Source organism: Falco rusticolus, chromosome 12 (assembly GCF_015220075.1).
Source record: "Falco rusticolus isolate bFalRus1 chromosome 12, bFalRus1.pri, whole genome shotgun sequence".
Classification (NCBI taxonomy): domain Eukaryota; kingdom Metazoa; phylum Chordata; class Aves; order Falconiformes; family Falconidae; genus Falco; species Falco rusticolus.
In genome coordinates, this window is record NC_051198.1 from 28,917,049 (window position 1) to 28,936,499 (window position 19,451).

The 19,451-nt window shown below is 50.6% G+C and overlaps 1 protein-coding gene across 1 annotated transcript; it reads right to left on the reverse strand.

Moving 5' to 3' along the window:
• Positions 1 to 8,793: 8,793 nt before the first annotated feature.
• On the reverse strand, positions 8,794 to 18,826 carry LBH (LBH regulator of WNT signaling pathway). The gene is made up of 3 exons (XM_037405619.1): positions 18,651 to 18,826; positions 17,776 to 17,878; positions 8,794 to 9,089 (listed from the first exon to the last, which is right to left on the reverse strand). Exons 1-3 carry the CDS (start codon positions 18,674 to 18,676, stop codon positions 8,892 to 8,894), a joined length of 327 nt encoding a protein of 108 aa, XP_037261516.1. The 5' UTR covers positions 18,677 to 18,826; the 3' UTR covers positions 8,794 to 8,891.
• Positions 18,827 to 19,451: the final 625 nt, after the last annotated feature.

The following is a 19,451-nucleotide window of genomic DNA, read 5'->3' on the forward strand; positions in this document are numbered from 1 at the left end:
TGTGTCACTTCATGTCACCAACACCTCGCTAGTTTGGGGTGGGTTTTTTTGGCGATCAAGGAATGTGAATTTTACAGTGAACCCAGTGCACTGGGTGCACACAGAATGGTTGGCCACGGATGTATAGAAATGCAGGAATTGACATGTGAAGGGGCCAAGAAGGCAGAAGTACAAAAGAAATTAAAAATGAGGTTCATCTCACCTAGCTTCAGCTACCTGAGAGTCAGGCATGCAAACCACATGGTAATCTACATCTTCTTGCTAATGGACCTCCAAGAAGTCTTTCTTTTCAGATAGGCTGTTAAAATGAATCACCTTCTGGAGGTGTTTACCTCCTGCTGTGGAGTACAGGAGAAGACTAAACAACTATCTCAGGCTAGACACCCAAGTTTTAATTGCAATGGAGGCAGTTCAGCATGACCAGCCCAATGCCAGGGTGGGAGGTGGCATCACAGGCTCTGCAGCTGGGAGCTTTGTGTTGGCTCCCTGGCTGAAACTCAGCCAAAAAAAACATCTCTCCTGACAGCAGTGTCTCTGGAGATTTCTTCTGATCAGGTTTCCTCAAAACTGACAGCTGTTTCATCCCACTGGGAACTTCCCCTGTAGACAAACATCTACGGTTTGTTGGAAGACAAAGGTATGGAAAGTCACTGATGGCAAGTCCCTACAAAGCACCAAATACTTAAGTTAAATATTATACTTCAGGCAAACTGTGGCCAGTCCTATTTTACAGAGGTCAGTAATAGTTACAGAGGTTTAGCTGCTCAGATTAAGCAAGGCAGAGAGAGGAGGAGGCCCTGGAGAAATCTCTTGGGCTGCTACTGGGAAAACCTAAAAGGATGCTGCATGGAGAGGAGCACAGGGGCAGGATGTGGTCTGTGAAACATGCTGCACCAAACACCTGCCGGGCAGCTCATAAAGGCCCTGGAATGGGCCAGGACAGCCTGAATATCTGTCCAGAAGTGCCAGCGGGGTGCATGGTGACACACAGCACGGCTCTCGCCTGCCCTATATGAATGCCCACAGGCCCTCCCCTGTACCGCACACAGGCACCTACAGCAGACCCAGACAGGGGTTGGCATCCGAGTGCTGCGGATTTTGGCAAACCCCATTCCAGCTCAGCTGAGCATCTCAAGGATAGACGGGTCATGAGATTGAACACTACAAAGTCCCTTTGTCCTCGGGTGCAGGGGATAATAACCCTGGCACAGATCGGCTGAGCCTGGCGGGGACTGACAAGCCCCTACAAAGCCTCCCCTCCGTTCCATCGTCGGAGCGAGTTTATGCACGAGGCCCTGCTCTAAAGCTCCCCGTCTCCCCCTCTCACGAGGGTATCCCAAATCCCATCAGCTGGACCATTACCAGATTAAACCTACCAGTTCAATGTCAGAATGTGCCAATTACTTAAAAGGCTGTGCAGAGGGTAAAGCAAGCTGTGGGCACCAAACCAGAAGAGGGTAGGAGGGCTGAGAGGCAAATCCCACATGCACACATGGGCACACATGTGCACGGCCATTTCAGCACACTGGAATGGGTTTCCCCACCCAAGGGTGCCTGGAGAGTAGCTCCACCTCTGCAGCTTGCCTGACCACCCAACTTCAGCCAGGTCAACTCCACCCCATGGGATACAAGGGTGTTGCCACCTTGGCCACCAAACAGGCACCGTTTTACCAAAGAGAAATCCCATGGCGGCTCTTGTGGAAGCAAGGGTCGGTCCTCACCCCCCCAGGCAGCATCCAAAGCAGACCTGACAGCCACAGCGCTGGCAACAACTGCAGTGGAAAGGAGGTGTCAAACACCGCTCAGGAAGGCTTGCGCTTGACAAATATTTGTTAAGCTAATTATAACCTGCCTGGCTCATGCTTCTGAATGCAGAGAACCTGTGGGGAAGAGCTTAAACCCCCCCAATAATGCAGCCACCCTTTTTTCCTCCCCTGGTGCAGCTGGAGAAAGCTGCAGTCCTGGGCTGTTTCCTCGCCCCAGCTGAGCTACTCCCAGCACGGAGCACAGGAGTGGGCTGTCAGGTGGCAGCGAACACGCTGGGATTTCATTCCCGTGTTTTCCCTTGTATTGATCCCCACCTTTGCAGGCCAGAGCCAAAGGCATCAGCCGCCAGGAGCCCAGAGGAGCTGGGGAAGCTGCCTCGCTGCAACCGGCCGAGGACCTGGCCGCTGCTCCATCCCTGCAGCTTGCAGCAGAGCCGTGTCTGTGTGCGTGCAGCTCCCAGCAGGTATGGCAGGGTATCGTGCACACCAGCATGTGGCCATGGAGCCACATGGGCCAGGGGGATGTTTGGGACAGAGGCACTTAGTGGCAGGACACACTTTGGGACTGATGGAGCAAGGAAATAGCTAGGCTCCTGAGCCAGCCAAGGGCAGAATAAAGAAGAAAGTATTGAAAATAAAAGCAGAGCTGCTATGACATTTTCATGGTTGGCTTCTGACATCCTCTCCCTCTCGTACACTTGACTTCCTTGCTTATTTTTATCAGATGAAGCCGATGTTTGCTGCTACGGTAACCCTGTGTGGTTACAGCTCTGGCAGTGAACAAGTGTTCAATGCATGTTTCCTTTGCGGCTTCCCTCCCCGCTCTGTCTTCCCACCCCTCAAGGCTCTCAAAATAGTGTCTTCGACTTTGTTATGCCTCAGTTGTGAACACTGCCTGTTGTGATGGGCAGGGGTTCACCCTTCCAGGCTCCACTCACTTGTTCCACCACCCGCTGCTGCCTTCCCCCTCTTCTTGACCTGCCTTTGCTGCCTTCAGTGGGCAAGGCATAGGTCTCTGAGCCCAAGCACGGGGCTGGGGTTTTTTGTTTTAATGTGGAAAAAGCACAAAACAACTCTGGGGCTGATAATGTCGTTCAGGGAAAAAAAGCTCTGCATTGACAGGATAAAGTCTGATTTGAATAAAAAAAAAAAAAAAAAAAAGTACTTCCTTGCCTTGAGTCTGCTTCTTCCCCTTTTAGAGTCATTATAGGGATGGTGGGAGCAGAGGATAAAGGCTGGTGCTCTGCCCTACACTGTGGGGACCAGTTCATCTCTCAGGACTTCCCACCAGCCCCAGGCAGCAACGACCCACGTCTCCTGGGGGGGTACCAGAGCCTCATCAGTGGATTTATCCATCCTCCAGCCCCACCAAAGTAACTTCTGTTGATGGTGTTTCACTAGCAAGGGTTATGGCTTATTGTACTTGAAGACATTTTCAGGCTCTGAAGCTCTTCCCTGGTCAGTCTGTCTCCAGCTTTGGCACCCAAAGCACATGAGGGTATTACAAGCAGCTACCCCAGGCTTTCAGCTTGTGCTGTGGCCATCAGCGCAGCATGACAAAGCCCAGCCCCACTTGCCCCTTCCTCCAGGTGACCGTCCACCGAGCGAATGTTAGGAGCCCCAGAGTACCTCCTGCCTGCACAACCAGCCCTCCAGGCATGAAACCATGGAGCCACAAAGGCCCTTCGGCAGCGCAGCCCCCACTATCACACCTTACAGCCCCATCCCATCCTCCTCCCCTCCCTGCCTCACTTTGTGGCAGCTCTCATTTCCCCAGCTCTGCTCACCACTGTGTTCACGTACAGCACTGCCACCAGTCCTGGGCACTGCCTGGGCGAAGCAGGTTTCGCTGTGCTCGTTTCCCCGCCTCAGTTTGGGGCCTGAAACCTCCTCCCTCCCCCTCCTAAAAACAATGCTCACAAGCTTTCATTATTTTTATGACCGGGTTGAGCTTCCACTCAGACTGAAGCAGAGCCACCCTCCAGCCAGGCTCTCTCAGCCCTTTCTGAAGGTGGATGGTAGAAGAGACACCTTTTTAACCAGAGTGGCTGAAAAAACGATGCTGCTGTGCTCTCAACACTGCTGGCCACGATGAGCACTCAAGGGATGCCCCACACCGTCACCAGCAGCCCTTCTGCTGCCGGGAGCTCCAGCACACTTCACCCCTGCCCAAGCATACCCAGGGCAAAGAAACCCTAAATGGGTGACAGCAGTACCCACCCACCCCATCCCTTAATCCAGCTTTTCACCAGGAGACTCTGAAACACAGCAGTGATGACATTGCAGGAAGACACGTACCTGCAGCATGCTCCTAAAAGCACAGATGCCACCAACCACGGGGGCATTGGACAGGTGTATCATTAAATCCTGGGGTGCTTCTCTCAGGTCCAGGCCCACCCAGATCTTTGCTTTCCTAAAACTGTTCCTTTTCTGTTCAAACATAAGCAAAAAGGCATCATTTGAACCATGAAGCACCCAGACCTTTTCTCCTCCAGCAAGGAATTAGGGGAAGTAATTGATCTTGTTTATAGAGATGCTTGGTGCCCAGGATTGCTTTCTGAGAGCTCAGAGCATGTGCGTTACAGGCTGTTGCTCCTTGCATCCCGCTGCTTGTTCCAGGCGACTAGGCTAGCATTTGGGGGATTTTGCTTTGGTTTTGCTTCAAGGCATCTCAAAGCAGATCAACATCACAAGGATGAAACTCCATGTCCTCAGCTGCTGGGAACTTCCTACAGGGATTAAAACAGGAAGGAGACAGCTCGCCTGGTAGCTGGAAGAAGGCTGGTTCTCCTGTTGCTTGCAATGGTAAGGAGAAACGTGGTTACACCAGAGCAGGACTTGGCCCTGCATTAAGGGGACATGCATGCAGGGGGTGGCTGCTCCCCCCATGCAGTGCTGATGGCGAATTAATTACCTTTGTGCTCCAGCAGAGCAACAATTTCACCCAACTGCACCCAAACACAGGCAAAGTCAGATTCCAAAAGTTCACCTCCACAGTGTGCTTGAAGTGACTGCATGCTTTGATGAAGCCAAACAGCAGCAGATACACACTGAAAACAAGAAATAACTTCGGAGATATAGTATATATAAAAAAACCCCAACAAACCAAGAAATAAAGCAGGCTGAAGGAAGGGCAGCAGTGCACAGCTTGCTTTGTCATCAGTTGCCACTACAGGGCAAAGCTCTGAGGACAAACGCCTCCAGTTTAAACGAGAGCCATAAGAAGAAAAATTGTTCCATGTGAAAAGGAAGGCCCTTATGCCACCCATCAAGTTCTTGGGTCACCCGTTCAGCAGCAAGGCCATTTTCACATAGTGACACAAGTTCCAGTTTGACTGTAACAGCTGGAGACAAGGACCAGGGAAGAGCCCCCTTCCCACCACAGCTGCCCTGCCAGCACTGCTCCAGGCTGATACAGGGCAGACCCTCCCCTGAGACCAGCCCTTCTGGTCTGGCCCTAAAATAGCATGATGCATCAGGAACCAAAGCAAGTGGCTTCACTCTGACATGAGCCTGAAAAACCTGTTCATGCGAAGCACATGCAAGTTCTATTCATTTGCAGCTTCCCTAACCAGGGCTGTATTTTAATCAGAAACCTGGGGCAGGATTCAACCTCACCGATTTCAGACCAGCATTTCATCTTTGAAATGCTGCAGCAGCTTCTACAAAGAAAGTAACTCCATGCCTAAGGAGGAGAAGAAATCAAGGCACTTTAGAGGATGATTGAAGAAAAGGAGAGGCAAGCTCCAACATCATATTTATGTTACTATGGCATAAAACATCCACGAGGGTTGAGCACAATACAATTCATCTTTGAACTGTGGGGCTCATGTCGAGCATGCCCTCAGTTCAAACATTAAACGAGGGTCATTTCCCATTTAAATCAGTCTCATGTAAATGTAACACTCCAGCCTCAGCCCAGCTTGTTTGCCTAGGTAAGATTAAAGTCTGTTACTTGCCAAATCACAGGAACCACTTCTCCATGTATCTGAAAGATAGGAGTATTCCAGGGCATTTGCTTCAGATCACCTGGTTTTAGTGGAAAATTTAATCCCATTAAGCACACAATTTAAATTACTGAATCCTGGTCAGATTTCTACAGCCAGGACAGTGCCTTGGTACCAAACGAGTTCAGAATCACACTCAGAAATGCCTTTTCCTCCAGGTCCCCCTCTGGCAGCACTGTGTGCTGTAGCACACAGCCATCAGCGTGTGGCAAGGTACAACCAACTACTCAAGCGGAGTTGACCTCTAGACCCAGGACAGCCAAAGCAGACAAGCCCAGGCAGGCTGGCTGTGACCCCACCAGCACACAGCATGGCCAGACTTGCTTTCGTGCCTGTTGCTCAGGGTTAGGGTAAGAGCACGCACAGGTACTGCATTAGTCCCAAGAGCAGCTGTGAATAGCCTCCACTGTCCAAGGCTTCATGCTCTGCAAGGTTAAGGGGTTAGAAACAGGTTACCAATAAAGGTAATTATAGATATACAAATTTCTCAGGACAGAGTAAGTTGGAGCACCACTTCGCTGCAGCCTCTCACACAGCAATAAGCAACTGCAAGAAAATGGAAGGCGAGGCTGCTCGCCCCTCACTCTTGATTTAGGTTTACAGTCCCATAGGGCATGCTCTGAGGTCTGCCACGGGCACGAACCAAGTGTCTCCAGCTTCACAGAACAACCTCAACTGACAGACCCAAGTCTCCTCAGATACTTGCATTAGCCTTGCAAGCCAGCACACCTCAGACCTGAAACACAAGCACCAGCCATTATCCAGAAGGTTGACCATCCCAACCCATTTCGGCAGTAAGAACAAAGCCGGTACGTTTGGAAAGCATTTTCAAACTTTATTTACAACTGTCACAGTGACAAAAATGTAGTTTGAAAAAAATGCTAGCTTCTCCCTGAGGCTCAAAAAAGAATTACAGAAATATAGAATGTATATCATACAACAGGAGGAGTTTTACTGGAGTGCTTTGTTCTTTAGATACGCTCAACAACAAATAGAAATATACACAATACTTCCAAAAAAAGGATGCAGACAGAAATATGCAAGTCTTTAGGGCAGACGGCAGGTCTGAAGTCCAAGGATTGCCATCCCATTGCTGCCCACATGGTAATATCTTTGATATACAGCTTTGACTTGGTGGTACAGATGATAGAGACCAATAGAGAGTAACACTTAGAAATAAGACGACTGGCTGGTATGCAGGTGTACAAGCTCATTCCAGTAAGACAGCAAGACTAGAACAAGCGTTACAGATACAACAGCTGAATCCATCACTAGAGAAAATGGCATCACCACATCATGACCATTCGGTGATCAACCGTCCACCAAGACGGGCAGGGAGCGCGTAGAACCGGGTCTGCACTGCTGGACCAGAGACCAGCGCAGCGTAGGAACGCTGCATTTCTCCTGCTTTGTGCTAACTCATCTCCAAACTCCTATCTGTCTGAAACAGTTATGCAGAGCTGATAAATTATTGCCATTATGTTTAAACACAAGCAAGACAAGACTAAAACATTCCTGCCAACATGTTAAAAGCAGTTCCCAACCCCCACCAGCGTTCAACTACTCATGAGGTAATAAAAATACAAATACACACATGTCCAAATAGATTTTAAAAATGGAACCAGTTACAAGCAAAGGGGGTGGCGTTGGGATTATTATGAAAGTTTGGTTAAGGCCTTGACATTTTTGTCTTCCATGACCCCAGATTTGGTTTAGGTGGTAACTGTTCTCATCCTATCCCAAGACCAACCAACTCCTGAGCTAGTGCCCAAAGCTGCAAGACCATCACTTCCCAGGAAAGCAGTGGGTGACCCTGTCTGGCAGCAGACTGCCCCCCCCCCCCCCAAACAGGGACAGATGACTTCTCCTTGAAGCAGGACATGGTGATGAGGACACAACCACAGACTCTGCAAGCCAGTCTGCACTTCATTAAACACCCATGAATGTTTTGCCCTTGCCAAGAAGCCAAAACACATCTTGCCTCAGGACACCCAGGCCAATCCTCTCCCCACAGACCCCCCCTGCAAACCCCCCTTTTCCACTGGTGATCCACACCAGATCTCACCAGTGTTTCATTTTTGGATTACCTCCAGGTCTGCCAGCACTCCTCACCATGCCCATTCCACACTGAGGAGCCTCTGCAGCGCCAAGCTAGAGGAGATCCCCCACCCCAGCCCTCTCAAGCCCATTGACCAGCAAGTCAGACACATGAAACCCTCAAAGATGCCAAGGTAAGGAGGCACAACCTCCACCCACTGGCTTTGGGCAGCGTCCGAAATGAGAAAGACCACAGCTGCCTCAGCAAATAGGAGAGAAAAATCCACGGTGTTCAAACCTACATGAGCTCTTGCTGCAGACAGAAGCCCCTTCACATCCAATGCCCATTGCCTCACACTAACCACCTGCAAGATAAACAAGGGCCTCACAGCGGAGATGACAAGCAGCAGCCTAACATTACCCTGCAAATACAGCTGTTCAGCGTTGAAGAGTCTAAAGGCAAACAGAGGGGGAGAAAACAGCTTTGGGAAAAGTGGCTGGAAAACAGGCTCAACAGCAAGAGCAAGAAACCAGATGACTCCCACGGACACTTATGTTACCCTAGGAGGTGCCCAACCGGGGAGAGCTACAGGCCCCTCATCAGTAGAGCGTTTAGCCATGCTTTGCTACGGACACACTTCGACCCCCCAACACATAAAATGGAAGCTGTAAGAAAGGCAAATCTGAGAGATTACAGCTCTGCTCTCATGCTTTTAGCCAGAGGCAGCTCCTGGCCGAATGCTGCTGCCTCCCACTTTCCTTCCCCTCCCCAAGCTCCCCCCTCCAGCAGTCCTCGCGTAGTCACCCTCTGCCATGTGCTTGGAATTTCACTGCTGCCTCCGCCTCGGAAAAATACAGATAGTGATCTCGAGAACAGCAAACATTTCTCTGCGTTACTTCCTTCCTTCCTCAGGAGGTCTGGTGACACCGAGGGCTTCAGTTCTCAATACAGAGAATACAAAAAAACTAAGATCTCGCAGGTGCAAAATTGAACTTGTCTTTTTTTAAAAAAAAGACTTTCAAAAGAAGTGTGGCTCTTCCTTCAGAAGGGTGCAGTCCCTTGCCTTTCCTCAGATGCCATTTATTGCTCCTTGTTGTCCTTCTTTGCGCCGTCACAGTTTTCTTCCTCCTCTTCCTCCTCCTCCTGCACAAGGAACTCTTCAGGTGGCCATCTCAGCTCGCCGCTCTCCACATCGCCCTCCGTTGGCTCCACCACGATGGAGGGCAGGCGGTCCTTCAGCTTACAGTAACGGTCGAAGTCTGAGGGATCAGGGAAGATCTGAAAGAACCAAGAAACACACTGTGAGAGGGGCCATGTTCAAGCAGTCTTAGCCCAAACCCAACTCAAGGCACTTGGGTCTTCAAGGCAAACTAGTCTGGACGCAGCATAAGCCACTGAGTGATGGGAAGGCTCTTGAACTTGTAAAAAAGCTTCTCTAATCTCCAAGTATTGGAAATGAGCGCTGCTTGAGAGGCTTCCAAAGCACACGCTTGTCTGGGTAGCGCTCAGCAAACTGGCATCTGCCCTTTTGGATATTCATCCAAACGCCCCACGTACACCCCACTTTTGCATTAACACTCGTGAGTGTGCACACTGAGCTATCTCGATCCAAGATGCCGAGATGTCATTTCCTGCTGCTGGCCATGCTGCACACAAGAACAGGCTGGTGCTGCAGCCTCCGCTGCTACAAGGGAGAGGAGGCACACGGCAACCCAGCCTAGAGCAGTCCAAGCCCCTTGCAGCAAGGACTTGCATCTGGTATCATTCCACTGCCACAGCACCAGACTGAAAGAGAAGTTCAGCTGCATTTTAGAGATAATTCTGGCAGTGTTCCGCATGCTACTGCTTCCATACATCGGCAGTGAAACTCAGCAGGAGGACACACATTTTATTGAAGGGTTGGAGACTGGACCGTATTTCTTCAGGCAGGAGGTACCTGTGGCATAGCCAGCAGTGACTCACCATATTCCTTGTGCAAGGAATATGAGGACCCCCTTATCTCCAGCCCCACACGGTGCACAGAGCAGTGCCCTACCCCTTTCCCCCCCACCCCCAGCTTGCCATATGGATGCACAAGCTCAAGTGCTGCAGCACCGCCAGGACCCATACTTGCTGGCAGTGCCACTGGGCTGCACACTATGATCCTACTGGGAACTGGGGTAAAGACATGGGCAGAAGAAAAACTTGCCATTGCAGGGCAGTGTTAGCAGGAGCTTTGCATGACTAAATTGCAATTTAGTCATGCAAAGCTCCTGTTTACATTGCAACGTGAACAGAAAAAGTTGCTGTTACTTATAGGGATGCCCTGTTAGAGGAACCACCTTAAACCCCAGCTCATCTGGAAAAGAACTGCTGGATGACAAGAACCAGTTGCAACATCAGATCCCCTGGTTGGTAACAGAAGATCAAACAATAACCACCTATTTCAAACTATTTTATAAGAACACCCATTTCACATTACAGTTGCATATAAACATCCCAAAGAAGATACGTGACAAAATGCATTTTCCCTTCAAGGTTGCAGATGGGGCAAGAAGTCAGGCACTGTACTTTTTCTTTTCTTTTTCACCATTCAAGCGAGCTGTAAGAGCATCCTTGCAGGCAACATCACTGCCAGCTTCAGACAGGCATGCTGCTCATGGGTGCCTCAGAGCAAAATCTGATCAGCTTTGATTGTGGTTCCAGTTACGAAAGCAGGTTCCCCATGCCGGAGCCCTGAGCACTAACCATGAAGCATCATTCTCCTCACCCAGCCATGCAGGTACCCACCACCTTAGGAAGCCCTGGCCCAAACCCCGAAGTGGAACAACATCCTATCAACTTGTGCTTCTGCCTAGCAACTATTAACCACACCACCACCTCCTCACCAATATTCAGTCTTCTCCTGTTCAGCCACCTTCCTCCCTCACATCCAAAGCTCTGTGGCAACCAGGTTACCAACCTGAGAAAGCCACCAGGTTGCTCCTTAATGCAAAGTCAGGCAAGGTAACTGGGGGTAATGCACAATGCAGGAGCTGCTTGCACACATCCATCTGGTCCCGGGGAGAGCAATGTAGGAGCCCAGCTCCCGCACCCACCATCCATACTGCCATTCAGGTGCACAAGAGCAAGCGAGATCTTTGAACGTGGCCACGTTAACACGGGCATTGCAGCATGAGCTGCTTGCTATTAGTCACTCCCGGCGCAAGGGAGACAGTAACTTTTTCTTGGAGCACTGTGGCTTCTGCCTGGTCAAACAAAGGCAGTTTCAGACACATTCTGCATTACTGGAAATACAGTCAGTGGCTCTTAAGCATCAACTCATTATCTGAACTGCGGATAGGAAAAAAAACACCCTTGACATTACATGGTGTAGAAGGTCGCAGTGGAAAAAGAAGTGTGGTTCAGGAGGTTACATAAGCTGATAATGTCATGAAAATAGCCTCCCGTGCAAGAAAAATAGCAGTATAATAATTAAACTAACCTTTGGCTGCTATCATTTTAAGCACATTAGGTCAAATTGGAGCAATTTCTTTGGAAATAGCCTGCCAGATATTTTTTTTCCAGAAACTAAGTAGTAGTCATTTCCTTACAAACAAATATCCTCAAAATGTGGTGTGCAGCTTTTTTAATAATAAAAAAGAAAAACCCTAGCACAATCTTATCTCAAACAGCTGCAGGACAGGCCGAACCCAAGAAGGTCAGGATTTTTTCCACTAAGTCATGCTTTTTAATCGTTGAGGCAGCATGAAGCAAGATGTTGCAACCGCACTTTCAAGGGGTGTGGATTGTCAATGGAAAGAATACACAAAGGCAGATTTCCTTGCATGTGACAAGCGGGGCAACACAGCAAGCTAAGCCTAGGGACTGAAGGAAAAAAGGTTTCAGATTAAGACTGTACATCTGGGGAGGCCAGGTGGAAGAGTTACCCCATTTTGGAGTAAGTGCAGAGGCTGGTTGAACTGCACTGCGAGCTTATTTGTAAAAAAAAAAAGATAAGCACCAGCTTTCTGCTGCCCGGCACCAGCAGTGCCATGCTGCAGTTGTTGGTCCCATATGCTTCATCTGGTCCCACTCCAGATTTAGACAATGGGAAGGAAAAAAAAACCAAAAACTAAACAACTAAAATTTGCAGCAGGGTCCCCACTGGAAATGCAGCGGCTCAGCTCCGCACCCTTTTGCACAGCAGCCAGGACAGCTTGCCTAGCAAAACCTGCCTACGAGCCCGTCTTGTTCACATCACCCAGCTCAGGCGTGGGGGAGGAAGACTTTTCATCTCCCCAGCATCCAAAGACCACAGCAGCAACTGGTTCACTTCTCCCCTTCATTTATCAGGAGCCACCTCGCACACAGCAGAGGCGGATGCCAGCTTCTGGCTGATCTGCTCACTTGATGGGGGACAAGTGACAACCACCACTGGTTGTGAAGGCTACCTAAAAGCTAATGTAGCTATTCAAAGGTTTCCTTCTCACCCTCACCTGCATGATACAGCATGAGGGGCTGCAGCTGCTTCTGCAGAGCTCCCACCACCCCTTCCATAGCTGAGCCCCAGCTCCTGGCCCACAGGGAGACCTTCAGAGCCCACAGAGGACACATACACCGCTTCTTGCACTACTCAGTTTCTCACTCACAGCAAGCCTGGTTTTCACAGCCCTCTCCAGATCCTGTTTTGGGAACTGCTCTCCTCACAGACTGACCCAGATCACACACAAATCAACCAAACTCTCGCCTTGCAGCTGGGAAAAGGGCAGTGAAAAGCAGAACTTGAAACAAAAGTTTGCCTCTGTTTCAGATGATCTAGCTTACTATCCTTGAACGAAGTCTTGGCAACAAGAATGGAAAGTTTTCATTGCCCTGGGGAAGCTCATACCCTCTCTCAGCATTCACAGGGATGGAGAAACACCAAAAGCAGGAGATATGTCAGACAATTAAGAGGATTAGCTCAGCACTACCATAATCCAAGTGACACTTGTAAATTCAAAACAACTTCCACATGTGTACCCCATACCAACACCCATAGTTAAAATACTTGTCTCCCCCCACCCCCAGAGCTGAACACCATTTCAACTATATTACAGGAGAACTAAAGCAACGAGATCTTTCCAAATTAAGTTACTGGTCTAGGGAAAAGTTTTGCTTCATTGTGGTAATGCTGGTACAGACTTCTCAGTCTCATACAAGAGGCATTACCCTTCAGGTACAGGACCCACCCCCAACATATACACATCACTTACCCATACAGTACTAAAAAGCTAACTTTTGTGCCTCCTCAGCAGCATCAAGCCAATATTCCAAATCAGCGTTTAAGTTTCTTAAAATAAAGCTTTACTGCCATTGAGAAGCAAGGCAAGCTCATTTCAGGAAATATTTAAATCATCTCTCAGCAGCCTCTTCGGAGAAATTTTCCGGCTCTAAGGAACAGTGCTAGCACATACACATTCACTCACACAGTCGTTGCAACTCCAAGCCCAGCTCCATACAGCACGCACGCAGCACTCAGGTTTATGAACTATGCCAGCTCCTGAGTGACAGATTGCCCTGGCTTGGGGGACAGCAGCAGGGAAGCTTCACACGTTGCAACAACTTTCCATCAGGCTAACAAAGCATCAAGTAAGGAGGAAAAAACACGCACCGAGACATTCCGGTTAGCTGCTGTCTTCAGTTTGCATTTCAGTGGAACACTTTCTGGCATAGTATAGCTACGAACATGATTAGTTTGGGCTGTTTATCCCATATCCTGCTTCTGCCTTCCTTTAAGGTCCCAAGCCCTGGAATACACATTGACTCAGCCTACTAATCTTGTCTAGTAACCGTGCCTCTGCTGCGCTGTGTGAACAAGTTATCCTAACCTCGCTTGCTATCACCACCTTCCTGCAGCCCAGTCTCAAGACCTTCCACAACAGCAAGTGCCAGCTCTGACACAGGACTTGTGCACAAATCCAGGCTGCAGGGACATGAAGCATCTTAAAAGCAAACCAGGCAGTTACAGAGGAAGCTCAGTTTCCACCCTTTGCCATCAGCCCTTGCATCAGTAACATGTTGGTTCCCCAGTTCCGTGGGGTGGGGATGCAGCTCAAACCACCCAGCACCAAGCACCACAGCTCCTTGGGAAAGCCAGTGCCTCACTGGTGCTGGTGAAGAGGTGTTGCATTCACCAAAACCCACATCCCCAACAAGGCTGGCAACCCTAAGGTTTTGCTATAGACACTGGACAGAGCATTAAGCCTATTTACCAAGACTCAGTCAGCCTGACACGGTTCACAGCAAGCTGCGGCCATGATTAACCCAGACAGATCCCAGTGTGATGCGATCATGAGTTAAAGGAGCTCAAGCTCCCCATGACAACCAAACTCCAGCTGACGGCACAAGGCAACCTCAGCCTCCACAGGCCAGGCTCCTAAAAGGCAGCCTAAGGTCCCAGAGGACCAACAAGCCGGCCAGCCAGCTGTCACAGCAAAGCAGCACACTTCACTGAGGACACAGCCTTTGCTCAAAAATAAACACCTTGGGCACCAAAGTGTTTTCAGTTGTGCTCAAACCCCGCTCCAGTTCCAAGAAGCAAGGGAGGATTCAGGTCAAGGTGCTGTTTTGACAACAGCTCTGTGAAATGATTAATTGCCTCTCTGTTTCAGCCAAATCATTCGTGCTGCTGTGACATGGCATCAGAGGACAAGCTGGCAGAGTGCTGATGAAGCTTCTCAAGAACAGGTATAGCTAGGGGCTGGAAAACAGCAAAGAGTGCATTAGCTCTGGCTGGTACCAGAGACTGCCATGCAAGAAGCACATGAATCCCTCCACGGGCACATCTGTTTGTAGCAGGGGCATCTTGAGCTACCAGCTGCATTTCAATGAGTTTTTTGTTTAGTAAGTCCCATGGGAATTATGGGACATCTATTAAAGACCCAGAAATAGCTCTTCACTGCAGGCACAAGACCCAACATGACATCATCTCTCCAGCCACATCTTCTATTTTGTCTGTGCCACCCTGCTCTGAGACTCATGCCCCAATTTCACCATTCACTTCTGCGCAGACACTTGAGATCTGTTGGCTGAACCATCTTCAGGAGGCTCAGAAAGCAGCTTCACCACACAAATACAGTAATAAAAGCTGCTTTTCACAGAAAGGTTTTGAAATGAACACATTAGCTTACAAGCATTTTGCATATTAACTGGAAAATTAATGTGCTGAGAAAGCACATTTCGCAAATGCAGCCGTACAAATCACGGTTACCAGTGACAACTTCTGCAGTCTCGAGTTTTCGCATCATCGCTTGCAGAGCGGTGATGGCCAGCCCACCAAAGGCCAGGAAACTTCACTGGGGGATGCACAATTCAGGTGATGTCTAGACAGACACTCCAGAGCATGAGCAGCAGCAAGGGGGTGAACGAGGCAGAAGGAAAAAGTCAGACCAAGTTCCCTCCGTAACCAGGGACACAGCCCAGAGCCCTGAAGTTCAGTGAACTCCACCAGACAGAGGAGTTTGAAGTTTATATTCATGGTATGAGTTTGCTTCCTCAGTTTACTTTAAAGGCAGAAATACTTTGAAAAGTACCACTGGTAGGAGACAAATCTGCCATAGACAGACACTGATGTACTTTACAGTTCCAGCAAAGCTGCTGTAGCCTCTCCTGTGGTGAGGCAGTTTCATGCCTGCACAGGGTGGCAGGGGCAGCCCCCAGGCTCACAGCAAGCAATCTACAGACCAACTCCCAGGCAGACCCTGCTCTACGCAGCCCAAAGGGGGGACATTGCAAACCTCAGTTTGAGGTCATCTCTGCAGTAAAACAAATTCAAGTCCTACTATTAAAACAAGTGAAACTTCTGAAACTGAAAGCTTGCCTCTCCCAGTTCTGGCTCCACCTTTTTTTTTTCCTTTCACCATCAGCCAAAGGCTGTTACACTCACATCATGAGCACCGGACACTGCAGAGGAGTGGAGGAAGATGTTGCAGCTTAGAAGAAGCAGCCCCAGTGTAGGAGCAGTCATGCTCCAGTAGCCCTGTCTGGTTTTAAGTTATGGCACTACAGCCCTCACACTAGCACACAATTTCCCACATCCCAAACTCTCCATCAGCAAGATGAAGCACAAAGTGCTGAAATCTGAGGTAGAACAAAGAGTTCACGGTGCTGTTTGCATCAGATTCATCCTTGCTGCTCTACCTTGAGTTTCCAACCCTTTAAGGATGCTTTCAGCTTAGATTTACACTGTGACATTCTCAGCCCAGCAGCTAGAGGAGGAAGGCTGGAACCTGCTCCCAAATCCTCTTTCCCCTAACCCGATTTTAGAGGCAGACCTCATACACAGCCCACACACCACCAGTGCCCCATCAGGATCTTCCATTCCAACACTGCAGCCCGTGCTGCCATCAGTGCGGCTTACATCAAGGTGAAGCGCCAGCAGGCAGCTCCCAGCTCTTGTAGGCATTTGAAGGAAGTCATCTATGACTAGACCACTACAGACAAGAGATCCAGGATGCAAAAGCTCTGCATAGATATGAATTGTCAGCATTTATGATGACTCACACACCTTCAGGTTCAGATGATCCACTCAAAACTGAACAGGCTTGTTCCCCAGTTGGCCCAAGCAGACTTATCAAAGTCATTAGCACCTGGGGAACAACTCACTGAAGCAATTGTTAGAACAAGCAGGGCACCTAGATTCTGTCTCTCAGTGGAAAATCTGGATAGGTAAATAAAGGCCTTTGACCTGACTGGGTTAAGCCTCTTCACATGGTGACCCATAAAGACAACTGAACACCCCATGCGGACTAGTCTGCTTCAGGTTTAACCACCACTCTCATCACTATACACTCCCTCTGCAGGAAAGAGGCCATATGCATTCCACTATCTCAAGCACAGCACAGCTATTTCCACACACAGGCAATAAACCAAACTTGCCCTATCTAGAGCCAGAATTCTGACCAAAAAAAGCAATGCATCCCCTTTTCCTCCCCGCGGCTTTGGCTTCTGCTGGAAGCCTCAGCCATGGCCCAAAGTTCAGTCGATTTCATGCTTCAGAGCACTGTTACTGCCTTGCAGCTCATTCTTCAAACCTAAATATGCAAGCATACAACAGCACACCTCATTTGAATGCACACTTAAGACCAACTGCCTCTGTGCAGGTTGTGTAACATCTGCAAAGGAAAAACCCTGCATCGGGGTCTGCCGTTAAAGAGTCCCCCAACACAAGTCATCTGCATGCACTCAGCACCCATGTTAAACCTCATCAACAGGTCTCCGGAAGAGCAGGGACACACGGATCTAGCAGGCTCAAGCTGCACAACCTGCCCTTTGATTAACTATACCCTAGGAAATGAAAGGGCTATTGAGACTAAAGAATCAAGGCTCAAGCTAGTTAAGAGCACCTCTTCGCCCCAGTCCTAGCAGCTAATTAACATTGCTTAGAACTTTCAGAATGAATGCAACTCACGCCTGCAGGTACTGCTATCTCCAGTAACATTTCCCAAGGCTTGTTTGCTCAGGCTGCCTCCAGCCTCACTGTATTGTATGGAAGACTCGTTAACCCTCTCAAATGGGTCCATCATTCAGGAAAACCAAAAAGTAAATTTAAAAAAACCACTTAAGTGCCATATAAACAATTCCCTCCTGCCTAGTCTAGGCAGCTCATTTGTATGGCATGTTAAAAAGCTATCTCATCTCGGGAGCCCTCTCAGCCCGGTGAGTGGTGCAAACATCTTCAACTGACCTCCCCATCTCCCACTGAGCCCCCACAAATGCTCAATGAGTCGGGGCTCGATCACTTCAGAAACAACAGAGTCCTCTGCCAACCTGGTCTGATACAGAACGGTATTTTAGACAACCGGCTCCTGCCAAGCAAACATTCCAGCCTGTCGACTAGCTCTCACTACAGCAAGACCTGCCGCTACTAGGTCAGGCTATGGAAAGGTGTATCAGCCCCAGTTTGCAGTCCAGCCCAGGCAATTCCATAGAGGATTACTGCCTAAGGAGCCAGCAAAGCACTTACCTGATATGACAGGCCATCCTTGCGAGGGCTTAGCCCAATCTCATCTATGGCTGGGGTGTTCATCATCACTTCAGTCATTTCAGCTGATCTCAGATAATCAGAGCTAGAAACAAAAGACAGTGTTCAAATGGTCTGACGGACTCCAGGAGGCCTGAGCAACATGCAAGTAGGATAAGGAAAGCAAAGCAAGCAGAGGAGGCTGTCAGCAGCCTATTTCTGGTCCCTTCCTTCCTGCCCTCCCCCCCCCACCCCCTTGCAAGGGGATGAAAAAAAGCTCAGTGCCTCATAAACCAGCGCTACATCCCTCACTCCGGGAGCAAGTCCCTGGCTTTGTCCCCAAGAGCTGGGCTCGGGAACATCTCGGCAGGCTGGAGCCTCTTGTAACTCCGCTACCTCCAGCTCTGCCCCCTAAGGGGGGGGGGGGGGGAAGTAAAAAACCACAGTAAATATGTAAAAGCGCTGGGGTTTGGTCGGTTGGGAATTTTTTTGTTTGGGTTTTTTTTTTTACGCTGGTGTGCTTTCGCTCCTGCTGACTTATTTTACAACCTCAGGGGCTTCCACACCAGCGGAGCGCACGGCGCCAAGCCCAGGTCTGCTTTTACAGCCTTAATGGCATTTCCAGCCCCAGAAAGTGTATTCCCAGTTCGCAGCTCATCCCCGCTGCCGCTCGGCTCGCGCCGCCGCTGCTAGCCCCTTCCCCCCGCCTTCGGGAAACCACGGCCCGGGGCTTCACGCACCGCCTCCTATCGGGGTAACAGGGGGCGGCTGGACCCTCAGCGGCTCCGCTTCAAACACACCCCGGCCACCCGCAGGGGTACAGCCGCCCCCCGCCCCTGGGTCGCGCCACCCCCCACACACGGGAAGCACCCACTCACCAGGGCAGGGGACACAGCACAGACATGAAGTCCCGGCGGAGGCTGCCCCGCGCCCTCAGGGGTGGGGGGTGGCAGATGCGCTGCCCCGCGAGCAGAACAGCCGAGCGGCACCGGCTGCGGGACTATGCGCTGCTGCCGGCCGAGACCACCCGCCCGCCGCTGCCGCCGCCTCCCGTCTGAGCCGAGCGGCGGCCCCGCGCCGCCTTAAATAGCCCCGGGGGGCGGGGTCTGGCCTGAGCCCCGCCCCCTCGCTTGACGTCAGTATTTTCATGAATGGCTTCGGCGCGCACCGCCCTCGCCGGGCGGGGGTAGTGTGTCACCGTAGTTGTCCCGGCTCGGCTGGGCAAGGCTGGGCTCGGCTCGGCTCGGCGGGTTCGTTGTTCGGCTGCCCTGGGCGCGCTGGGGTGCAGCCCCCCCCGCCTCCCCGAGCCGGTGATGCAGCCAGCGCTGCCCCGAGGGCGGCCCGGGCCAGGCTGCACCTGCCGGAGGCGCCCCCCCGCCGGGGGCGGTGGGACTGGGGCAGGCGGGGGGCAAAGCCGGGGGGGCACCGGCCCAGGGCAGGGGCAGCGCCAGGCGGTGCCCAGCACCTTTAGCTGGAGCAGAAGCAGAGCGAGAAGCCCCACGAGGCCGAGCTATATTTAGCAAAACGATGTGGATCAGGGATGGGAAGAAGCAGGCCAATCCATCCGCTGCCCAGCAAGCGCCAGCACCGTGCGCAGCTGTAGGTGTAGCGCCTTTCCAACCATCCCCTCCCGAGGTGAAGCTGCAAAACGCACCTTTGGGCAACAGGCCTGGGCACCC